Source organism: Oncorhynchus mykiss, chromosome 5 (genome assembly GCF_057628025.1).
Source record: "Oncorhynchus mykiss isolate SJ-2025 chromosome 5, ASM5762802v1, whole genome shotgun sequence".
In the NCBI taxonomy this organism is placed as follows: domain Eukaryota; kingdom Metazoa; phylum Chordata; class Actinopteri; order Salmoniformes; family Salmonidae; genus Oncorhynchus; species Oncorhynchus mykiss.
The window spans coordinates 42,312,311-42,324,478 of NC_143026.1; the positions used below are offsets into that span (position 1 = coordinate 42,312,311).

At 46.9% G+C, this 12,168-nt stretch overlaps 1 protein-coding gene across 1 annotated transcript in view; it reads left to right on the forward strand.

The window, feature by feature from the left end:
* Positions 1-12,168, forward strand: part of LOC110522946 (A disintegrin and metalloproteinase with thrombospondin motifs 6) — a 200,384-nt gene that overhangs the window by 7,097 nt on the left and 181,119 nt on the right. The window contains 3 exon segments of the mRNA XM_036977579.2: positions 4,209-4,389; positions 6,013-6,248; positions 6,728-6,811. Of these exon segments, the coding sequence (XP_036833474.2) occupies positions 4,209-4,389; positions 6,013-6,248; positions 6,728-6,811 (501 nt within the window).

The window sequence follows — 12,168 nt, forward strand, 5'->3', positions numbered from 1 at the left end:
CAACCCAGCAGTCTCCTCTCGGACCAGGAAATAACAGGGTTATGCCACCTCAACCAGGGAGAACTAAAACAACGGGGTGCGTGGGGGTGTCGATAATCAAAAATGTGATCTGTTCTAAATGAGTGTCATGGGTCAGCAGAGAAACGGGAACAGTGATGTGATGTACGAGCTCTGTCCCTATTGGGCGATTATCCAGGGCTCGAACCGGAATGGGTGACTGTAGGGGAAACAAAGGAATGCGTAATGCGCTATCTAAAAGATTCCCGGCAGCTCTCAAATCAGAGCTAACGGGAGTGAGGGACTAGGGTATTCAGGGAATTTAAAGGGAAAACACGCTGGTTGAGTTGACAGAAAAGGAGGGGAGATCTTGCATCCTACCTGGGTTGGAGCAGGATAATTCCATGTCTTGTCAACTCCTCGCCTATTTGTGGATAGAGTGCAGGTCGGGGAGAAATGACCCCTTTCTCCACAATAGGAGCAGAGGCCCAGATTCCTCCTTCTCCTACGCTCACGAGGACCGTCTCTTCAGACTCGGCAGCTCTATGGACAGCGTTCTGGCAACTATCCTGCGCTTGGAGGGGAATGTGCAGTCCCTCCAGTCTCCAGCACAAGTTGCGGCACCAGCCCCCACACCATGACCTGCCTCCGTCCCATCTGAGCCGGCCCGCGGAATACCCCTGTCCCTCCCGGAGCGCTTTGATGGCGCACCAGCGAGATGCAAGGGATTCCTTCTGCAATGCGATCCGGTACCTCTCCGGGAGAGACAGGGTTGCCACCTTCATCTCGGCACTGACCGGACGGGCCTTGAACTGGGGGGCCGCGGTCTGGGAAACATCCGGACCCGAGGTCGAGTCCTACGAGCGCTTCACCTCCATCAGCTCTGGCCACGGAGCAGGTGTAGCCATGGGCTCTGGCCACGGAGCAGGTGTAGCCATGGGCTCTGGCCACGGAGCAGGTGTAGCCATGGGCTCTGGCCACGGAGCAGGTGTAGCCATGGGCTCTGGCCACGGAGCAAGTGTAGCCATGGGCTCTGGCCACGGAGCAGGTGTAGCCATGGGCTCTGGATTCCGCACAGGTCTTCGCCGGGATTGCAGGAGCTTGTCCAAATGCTGATGAGCTGGTCGAGTGACAGGTTGTCATCACGGCAGGCTAATTCCAATAATCGGCAAGGACAATGGGGAACAGAGGGCACATATATAACATACTAATCAGGGGGAATGGGATCCAGGTGTGCGTAATGAGACAAGACAGTCTGGGGTTGGTGGTAATGAATCCAGTTCAGTGACGCCTAGAAGACGTAGACCTCCGGAGCTGGTGAACGGAATGAGCAGCAGTACCGGAGGGCTCCTGCAATTCTAAACATTTTGCCATGGGGTGGAGAGAAATCTTAGCAGATTTAAAGAAAATGTCCTTAAATTCTACACATTTTGCCATGACTAATGCCATGTTAATATGATATCTGAGTGAGAGTGACTAACAAAATCAATGGGGGCGCCCCAAATTGCATCTTGCATATTCTACTCTCCTAACTCTAAACAGTAAGTTGAGACCTCCTCTGAGTTCCTAGAAATATTTGTTTTTACTCTGACATGTCGCCATGCACCGTTAACATGTCGTCATGCACCGTTAACATGTCGCCATGCACCGTTAACATGTCGCCATGCACCGTTAACATGTCGCCATGCACCGTTAACATGTCGTCATGCACCGTTAACATGTCGCCATGCACCGTTAACATGTCGTCATGCACAGTTAACATGTCGTCGCGACGCATACTTTAATTAAGAAAGGTTGCTTTACTGGATCATCAGAGCTTTAGTCACAACCAGCCAGCCAGTCCACCCACTATAAACAACCAACCAGCCAGCCAGCCAGTTCACCCACTATAAAGAACCAACCAGCCAGCCAGCCAGTCCACCCACTATAAAGAACCAACCAACCAGCCAGCCAGCCAGTCCACCCACTATAAAGAACCAACCAACCAGCCAGCCAGCCAGTCCACCCACTATAAAGAACCAACCAGCCAGCCAGCCAGCCAGTCCACCCACTATAAAGAACCAACCAGCCAGCCAGCCAGTCCACCCACTATAAAGAACCAACCAGCCAGCCAGCCAGTCCACCCACTATAAAGAACCAACCAACCAGCCAGCCAGCCAGTCCACCCACTATAAAGAACCAACCAGCCAGCCAGCCAGCCAGTCCACCCACTATAAAGAACCAACCAGCCAGCCAGCCAGCCAGTCCACCCACTATAAAGAACCAACCAGCCAGCCAGCCAGTCCACCCACTATAAAGAACCAACCAGCCAGCCAGCCAGTCCACCCACTATAAAGACCCAACCAGCCAGCCAGCCAGCCAGTCCACCCACTATAAAGAACCAACCAGCCAGCCAGCCAGTCAACCCACTATAAAGAACCAACCAGCCAGCCAGCCAGTCCACCCACTATAAAGAACCAACCAGCCAGGCAGCCAGCCAGTCCACCCACTATAAAGAACCAACCAGCCAGCCAGCCAGTCGACCCACTATAAAGAACCAGCCAGCCAGCCAGTCCACCCACTATAAAGAACCAACCAGCCAGCCAGTCCACCTACTTTGAAGAACCAAAAATCCATCCAGTCGTTAGCTAGCCAACAAGCCAGCCAGCCAACCAGCCAGCTCACCATAGCGATACATATCCTTCTCAATGGACTGTGACAGATAAGCATGCAGGGCTGTCTTTCTGTTTGCTTACTAAACTGTCGAAGCCAAATCTTGTTTTGGGCACACTTAAAACCTCTCTTCAGGTTCCGGTTTCCTCAGATAAACTAATACCCAGTCCCAAATCAACCCCTAGCCCCTAATTAACACATAGTAATTTCTTGTAGTTCTGAAGGGGTTGGATGAGTGTAGGTAGGCAATATGGTAATAGCTCAACACCGCCCTGGGCTAGGACTCATCTGATAGTGTCAGATCTATGAGAAGTGTATGTTTGGAGGTTAGGGGTTAGCCTAGGGGGTTTTGAACTGGAATTTCTCCAGCGAAATAAGAAAGAAAGCGAATGTGTTGCTTTCTGTTGGCTTTAACGAAGCGGCTAATCATCAAAGCTGAGGTATTGGTCCTCGGGCTGTTGATCTTAGACTGACGGACTGGCCAGACTGTCTTCGTTAAAACTCACTGTTGGAAGCGATTGGAAAAACTCTTATCCCCCCTCATTTACTTCGAAACGTCTCAGAACAAGGAGAAAGCCCTGTTCCTCTGTGCCAATCGCAATCATTTGGAGAAAAACATGTATTGCCGTTCTTGCGGCCAAACGTACTGGCAGCCCCACAGCTCCAGTATCATAAATTGAATTAGTATTAGGTCTGTTTTGCCTCATACCGTTTTAATAGTACCAAAAATGGACAAAACTGAAATGTATCTGTAGTTTAATCTCGTAAATTGCCAGACATCTTGACATCGCACTCTGCTAGGCTTTTATCAAATATTGGTTTCTTGCCGGCGTGTGCCAGGTTGTCATATTTGGTTAATTGGTTTCATTGTGGGTTTTTACTGAGTGATGCAGCGTGCCAATGTTTTTTATAAACACATTCTGAAGTACTTTTTCAATTTATGTTACAAAGAGGGTGTTCGAGGGCAGAGAGCTGTGTACTTTGGTTCCAGTCCCAGTAATTACAGCGTTGTTCTAGGTGTAATTGGTTGTTATAACATGATTTATCAAATTGCTTCAGAGTGTGGGGTGTTTTCACGTCTGACTGCAGTGCGACACACAGAGGAGAGCAGAGCGGAGCTGTGAGTTAGTTGTTCTATGTGTTGTAGCCTGCAATGTTACGTGACCAAGGCTGGAACACACCATTAGCCACTTAGCTCTGACTCGGGGTGCCAATCATTTCACAGATGATTGTGGTTGTGCTGGGGGGAAAAAAAGCATTCAACCTGGTTGATAATACTCATTAGTATAACAATATTTTGCTGACTATAATGAAAATGATAGGGGGCTATTTGTCAAAGGTCATTTCATATAAACGGCATAAATGGTTCACTGTAAGTCCATTTAGGCTGGTAGGACTTACTTTTGACAAAAATTGTCAGACATTTTCCATGTAATTATTTTAAAACTACAATAAGACCAATTCAACTGTCGTGTTTATGTGTGTGTGTGTGCGTTGTAATGTTGTTTGCCTTGTTCGCTTATAACCTGTCTCTCTCGATGTTCTTGTTTCTCAACAAGCACGGCGTTATTACCACAGAAGAAGAGCAGTATTTAATAGAGCCATTAAAGAATATATCGTCCACCACTTCCAGCCAATGGGACCAGGGAGAAGGACAGCAGCATGTTATTTATAAAAAGTCTTCCATCCCCTCGTCGCGGCAGCAACCCGGCCAACACGAGTTCAGCTGTGGCATCTCAGGTTGGTGACGCATCCTCTTCTCTTCTTCTTCTCCTTTCTCCTCTCCTCCCTTCCCTTCCCTGTTCCTCTTCCATGCTCTTCACTGCCCTCAGTCTGGATTGACTCTGAGCTGGGTGAGTAACATAAATGAGCAGATATTCCTAGCGGTCCAGAGGAAGTGCTGGTTTGGTTCTAGGCCCAGGTTCCGGTGGATGTGACCGCGCTGCTGTTGGGCTGGCCCATACGGGCCTCCCCTCAGCCTGGTGTACGGTGCATTCGGAAAGTATTCAAGCCCCTTGGCTTTTTCCACATTTTGATGCGTTACAGCCTTATTCTGAAATGAATTAAATTGTTTTTTCCCCCTCATCAATCTACACACAATACCCCATAATGACAAAGCAAAAACAGGTTTTTAGACATGTTAGCACATTTTTTATTGATAAAATATCACATTTACATAAGTATTCAGACCCTTTACTCAGTACTTTGTTGAACCACCTTTGGCAGCGAGTACAACCTCGTGTCGTCTTGGGTATGACGCTACAATCTTGGCACATCTGTATTTGGGGAGTTTCTCCCATTCTTCTCTGCAGATCCTCTCAAGCTCTGTCAGGTTGGATGGGTAGTGTTGCTGCACAGCTATTTTCAGGTCTCTCCAGAGATGTTCGATTGGGTTTAAGTCTGGCCTCTGGCTGGTCCACTGAAGGACATTCAGAGACTTGTCCCGAAGCCACTCCTGTGTTGTCTTGGCTGTGTCCTTAGGGTCGTTGTCCTGTTGGAAGATGAACCTTCGCCCCATTCTGAGGTCCTGAGCCCTCTGGGGCAGGTTTTCATCAAGGATCTCTCTGTACTTTTCTCCGTTCATCTTTACCTCGATCCTGACTAGTCTCCCAGTCCCTGCCGCTGAAAAAACATCCTCACAGCATGATGCCACCATGCTTCCCTGTAGGGATGGTGACAGGTTTCCTCCAGACGTGGACAATTCCAGATGTGGACAATTCCACATGTGGACAATTCACATACTCTGGCTCTCATCAGAGCGGTGTCCTGTGAGATGTGATGGGATAGGGATTAGAGGGGAACCAGGTGGATGTGTAGGTATTTGGACCAAAGTCTTCTAAGTAGCAGCGAAGGCTGTCATCGGCAGGAAGCTGACGTGCCCTGACACGTTCTATCTTATAGCTTTTCCCCAGAGCATCTGGGCCATAAAGGAAGGCAAGCCCTCAGCTGCAAGGTTCAAAAGGCCAGATTCCCAACATGTCTGCAATCCTATCTCCAACTCTCCGCTGGCTCTGCTCTGGCTATGCCTTCACAATGGGCTATATCTGATTGTATCATTGTGTTTTAATTTAGTGGCTTGTTTTTTTTATGTTGACATTTTAAAACAAGTGTTGAACTCATTATTTGTTATCAAATCATGAGTAGTTCTAGTCTCCCTGAATGTTTCCCCGGAGGTGAACAGTATCACATTCTACCTATCTTTTTTAAAAGTTCAAATAGCCCATGGAGATGATCACCAGATAAACCATTGCCTATAATCACCTGTGATTTTTTTTTCTTCCCACAGCATTACCATCAACTTTTCTCGCTCAGTTGCTAATCTTTTTTTCTCATATAAACTACCTCTCCCTCCTTCATTCCCAGACCTCACAAAAAACGCGAGCCCGTGCCAACATAGCACTCCTTCCCCAACCTCTCCCTCGTCCTCTCCCACCCCAGCCCCTGGGTCCAACAGCACCCTGCCCGGGGGGGGCCACAGACGGAGGCGGTCACTCAGCACGGAACGTTTCGTAGAGACCCTGGTGGTAGCTGATAAGATGATGGTTGGTTACCATGGCCGCAAAGACATCGAGCATTACATCCTGTCTGTGATGAATATTGTAAGTTTGATCCTGCTTTTTGCTTCGATTAGTGTTGTTTTGTCTGACAAAAAAACAAACAAACCTGGTAATAAAGTTTGGGTCAATCTCAAACGGGGTTAATATCAACGGTCTAACGTGGCTTCATCTCCTCATCTCTTCCCCCTACATTTACACTAGTTTGAGTTCACAGGATGGGTGAGAGCAGTTTGGAGGAAAGACATTGAGATGAGTCCCTAGCCTACTGATATTGGAAACACGCCGATGTAATGCATTAGAGCATGAACAATGCTATTCAAAGTGTTTCTTCCTTTGGTTATCATTTCGTTTGTTCTCTCTTACTGAAAACATACATTTAAATCGCAGCGTGAGCTGAATGTGTGATGGCCGTTTTTCAACCCCCCCCCCCAGTATGTGTGATGGAAACACCGATCAAGCGTCGTGACACGTGGACACAGTTTGTCTGACTTTGTGTCTTTTACTTCTTTTCTGGAGGTCAGGTTGCCAAACTTTACCGTGATGCCAGCCTAGGAAACGTTGTGAACATTATAGTAACCCGCCTGATCGTACTGACTGAAGACCAGGTGGGTGTACCCCTCTCTCTCTCTCTCTCTCTCTCTCTCTCTCTCTCTCTCTCTCTCTCTCTCTCTCTCTCTCTCTCTCTCTCTCTCTCTCTCTCTCTCTCTCTCTCTCTCTTCTACATCAATATCTATGTGTTTCTGTCATCTCAGTTCCAATCTCTGTGGTTTGGTTACTTCTTATGCAGTAACATAGTTATTCCAAGCCGTTGGGGGAGACTAGGAGGAGGAAAGAGAAGGGAGAGAGGAGTGACAAGAAGTGGCGAGAGAAGGGGACGAGAGTAGAAAAGAAGCGAGGAAAGGAGAGAGGACAGGAAGCGCTTATCATATGTTTGCCGCCACTAAAGAGGAAAGCCTCTCCGTTGGAGATGAGCTCAGACATCTTCCCTCAGGGAGATTTGATTGAGGATGTTTACATTCAACCTGCAGGTAACTGCCAAAATGATAGAAACTTCTTGTGGAAGAATGGTGTTGCGTGCCTTCCAGCAGAGTCCCAGACACTTGTAGAATCTATGCCAAGGTGCATGGAAGCTGTTCTGGTGGCCCAATAATTGGTGTTTCCATTATTTTGGCAGTTACCTGTATATAATGTGTAGGTTTGATGGGAGAAACAGGGTGAACTGTACGTCTAGCGTCTGTCGATACAGGATGGACGCCAGCAGAGATTAATATGTCTTCATACATTCTCTGTTTTAAGACTGAACCCGATACGTTTTACCCAGATGGAGTGTAATATGGATATATTCATAGTTAAAATATATAGATTTTTTGTCATATGGATTATTTTAACAGATATGTCAGAATCCTGTCAAATGGTGGACATGGCTTTTATAGGCTTATATACTGTCGTTTTTGACTGGTGCTTTTTACTAAGATGGCCCAATCATACATTGACGTCAATAGCAAATTTAAGTGAAAGTTTGAGTGCCTTGTGTTAATCTTAATTCAGCCCTAGTCAAGTGCAGAATGCTGTCCCTGTTCTTGACAGAATGCTGGGTTCTGTGTGTTCTGGGTTGTGGATGTGTTCAGAATGTTCAGGGTTTTGGCTTGTGTTCATAATGTTATGGGTTGTGGATGTGTTCAGAATGTTCAGGGTTGTGGATGTGTTCAGACTGTTCTGGGTTGTGGATGTGTTCAGAATGTTCTGGGTAGTGGATGTGTTCAGAATTTTCTGGGTAGTGGATGTGTTCAGAATGTTCAGGGTTGTGGATGTGTTCATAATGTTCTGGGTTGTGCCGGGTGTTCAGAATGTTCAGAGTTGTGGATGTGTTCATAATGTTCTGGGTTGTGATGTGTTCAGAATGTTCAAGGTTGTGGATGTGTTCTGGGTTGTGGTGGTGTTCAGACTGTTCAGGGTTGTAGATGTGTTCAGACGGTTCAGGGTTGTGGATGTGTTCAGACTGTTCAGGGTTGTAGATGTGTTCAGAATATTCTGGGTTGTGGATGTGTTCAGACTATTCAGGGTTGTGGATGTGTTCAGACTGTTCTGGGTTGTGGATGTGTTCAGACTGTTCAGGGTTGTGGATGTGTTCAGACTGTTCAGGATTGTGGATGTGTTCAGACGGTTCAGGGTTGTGGATGTGTTCAGACTGTTCTGGGTTGTGGATGTGTTCAGACTGTTCAGGGTTGTGGATGTGTTCAGACTGTTCAGGGTTGTGGATATGTTCAGAATGTTCTGGGTTGTGGATGTGTTCAGACTGTTCAGGGTTGTGGCTGTGTTCAGACTGTTCAGGGTTGTGGATGTGTTCAGAAGATTCTGGGTTGTGTTCAGAAGATTCTGGGATGTGTTCAGAATTTTCTGGGTTGTGGATGTGTTCAGACTGTTCAGGGTTGTGGATGTGTTCAGAATATTCTGGGTTGTGGATGTGTTCAGACTATTCAGGGTTGTGGATGTGTTCAGACTGTTCTGGGTTGTGGATGTGTTCAGACTGTTCAGGGTTGTGGATGTGTTCAGACTGTTCAGGGTTGTGCATGTGTTCAGAATGTTCAGGGTTGTGGATGTATTCAGACTGTTCAGGGTTGTGGATGTGTTCAGACTGTTCAGGGTTGTAGATGTGTTCAGGGTTGTGGATGTATTCAGAATGTTCAGGGCCGTGGATGTATTCAGAATGTTCAGGGTTGTGGATGTATTCAGACTGTTCAGGGTTGTGGAAGTGTTCAGACTGTTCAGGGTTGTGGCTGTGTTCAGACTGTTCAGGGTTGTGTATGTATTCAGACTGTTCAGGGTTGTGGATGTATTCAGACTGTTCAGGGTTGTGTGTGTGTTCAGACTGTTCAGGGTTGTGGATGTGTTCAGACTGTTCTGGGTTGTAAATGTGTTCAGGGTTGTGGATGTATTCAGAATGTTCAGGGTCGTGGATGTATTCAGAATGTTCAGGGTTGTGGATGTATTCAGACTGTTCAGGGTTGTGGAAGTGTTCAGACTGTTCAGGGTTGTGGCTGTGTTCAGACTGTTCAGGGTTGTGGATGTATTCAGACTTTTCAGGGTTGTGGATGTATTCAGACTGTTCAGGGTTGTGTGTGTGTTCAGACTGTTCAGGGTTGTGGATGTGTTCAGACTGTTCAAGGTTGTGGATGTGTTCAGACTGTTCAGGGTTGTGGATGTGTTCAGAATGTTCAGGGTTGTGGATGTGTTCAGACTGTTCAGGGTTGTGTATGTGTTCAGGGTTGTGGATGTATTCAGACTGTTCAGGGTTGTGGATGTGTTCAGATTGTTCTGGGTTGTGGTGGTGTTCAGACTGTTCTGGGTTGTGGATGCAGACTTGTCTGGGTTGTGGATGTGTTCAGACTGTTCTGGGTTGTGGATGTGTTCAGACTGTTTTGGGTTGTGGATGTGTTCAGACTGTTCAGGGTTGTGGATGTATTCAGACTGTTCAGGGTTGTGGAAGTGTTCAGACTGTTCAGGGTTGTGGCTGTGTTCAGACTGTTCAGGGTTGTGGATGTATTCAGACTGTTCAGGGTTGTGGATGTATTCAGACTGTTCAGGGTTGTGGAAGTGTTCAGACTGTTCAGGGTTGTGGCTGTGTTCAGACTGTTCAGGGTTGTGGATGTATTCAGACTTTTCAGGGTTGTGGATGTATTCAGACTGTTCAGGGTTGTGTGTGTGTTCAGACTGTTCAGGGTTGTGGATGTGTTCAGACTGTTCAAGGTTGTGGATGTGTTCAGACTGTTCAGGGTTGTGGATGTGTTCAGACTGTTCAGGGTTGTGTATGTGTTCAGGGTTGTGGATGTATTCAGACTGTTCAGGGTTGTGGATGTGTTCAGATTGTTCTGGGTTGTGGTGGTGTTCAGACTGTTCTGGGTTGTGGATGCAGACTTGTCTGGGTTGTGGATGTGTTCAGACTGTTCTGGGTTGTGGATGTGTTCAGACTGTTTTGGGTTGTGGATGTGTTCAGACTGTTCAGGGTTGTGGATGTATTCAGACTGTTCAGGGTTGTGGAAGTGTTCAGACTGTTCAGGGTTGTGGCTGTGTTCAGACTGTTCAGGGTTGTGGATGTATTCAGACTGTTCTGGGTTGTGGATGTGTTCAGACTGTTCAGGATTGTGGATGTGTTCAGACGGTTCGGGGTTGTGGATGTGTTCAGACTGTTCAGGGTTGTGGATGTGTTCAGACTGTTCAGGGTTGTGGATGTGTTCAGACTGTTCAGGTTTGTGGATATGTTCAGAATGTTCTGGGTTGTGGATGTGTTCAGACTGTTCAGGGTTGTGGATGTGTTCAGAAGATTCTGGGTTGTGTTCAGAAGATTCTGGGATGTGTTCAGAATTTTCTGGGTTGTGGATGTGTTCAGACTGTTCAGGGTTGTGGATATGTTCAGGGTTGTGGATGTGTTCAGACTGTTCAGGGTTGTGGATGTGTTCAGAATGTTCAGGGTTGTGGATGTATTCAGAATGTTCGGGGTTGTGGATGTGTTCAGAATGTTCAGGGTTGTGGATGTATTCAGACTGTTCAGGGTTGTGGATGTGTTCAGACTGTTCAGGGTTGTGGATGTGTTCAGAATGTTCAAAGGTGTGGATGTGTTCAGACTGTTCAGGGTTGTAAATGTGTTCAGGGTTGTGGATGTATTCAGAATGTTCAGGGTCGTGAATTTATTCAGAATGTTCAGGGTTGTGGATGTATTCAGACTGTTCAGGGTTGTGGAAGTGTTCAGACTGTTCAGGGTTGTGGCTGTGTTCAGACTGTTCAGGGTTGTGGATGTATTCAGACTTTTCAGGGTTGTGGATGTATTCAGACTGTTCAGGGTTGTGTGTGTGTTCAGACTGTTCAGGGTTGTGGATGTGTTCAGACTGTTCAAGGTTGTGGATGTGTTCAGACTGTTCAGGGTTGTGGATGTGTTCAGAATGTTCAGGGTTGTGGATGTGTTCAGACTGTTCAGGGTTGTGTATGTGTTCAGGGTTGTGGATGTATTCAGACTGTTCAGGGTTGTGGATGTGTTCAGATTGTTCTGGGTTGTGGTGGTGTTCAGACTGTTCTGGGTTGTGGATGCAGACTTGTCTGGGTTGTGGATGTGTTCAGACTGTTCTGGGTTGTGGATGTGTTCAGACTGTTTTGGGTTGTGGATGTGTTCAGACTGTTCAGGGTTGTAGATGTGTTCAGACTGTTCAGGGTTGTGGATGTGTTCAGGGTTGTGGATGTATTCAGAATGTTCATAGTTGTGGATGTATTCAGAATGTTCTGGGTAGTGGATGTGTTCATAATGTTATGGGTTGTGGATGTGTTCAGACTGTTCAGGGTTGTGTTTGTGTTCAGGGTTGTGGATGTATTCAGACTGTTCAGGGTTGTGGATGTGTTCAGATTGTTCTGGGTTGTGGTGGTGTTCAGACTGTTCTGGGTTGTGGATGCAGACTTGTCTGGGTTGTGGATGTGTTCAGACTGTTCTGGGTTGTGGATGTGTTCAGACTGTTTTGGGTTGTGGATGTGTTCAGACTGTTCAGGGTCGTGGATGTATTCAGACTGTTCAGGGTTGTGGAAGTGTTCAGACTGTTCAGGGTTGTGGCTGTGTTCAGACTGTTCAGGGTTGTGGATGTATTCAGACTGTTCTGGGTTGTGGATGTGTTCAGACTGTTCAGGATTGTGGATGTGTTCAGACGGTTCGGGGTTGTGGATGTGTTCAGACTGTTCTGGGATGTGGATGTGTTCAGACTGTTCAGGGTTGTGGATGTGTTCAGACTGTTCAGGTTTGTGGATATGTTCAGAATGTTCTGGGTTGTGGATGTGTTCAGACTGTTCAGGGTTGTGGATGTGTTCAGAAGATTCTGGGTTGTGTTCAGAAGATTCTGGGATGTGTTCAGAATTTTCTGGGTTGTGGATGTGTTCAGACTGTTCAGGGTTGTGGATATGTTCAGGGTTGTGGATGTGTTCAGAC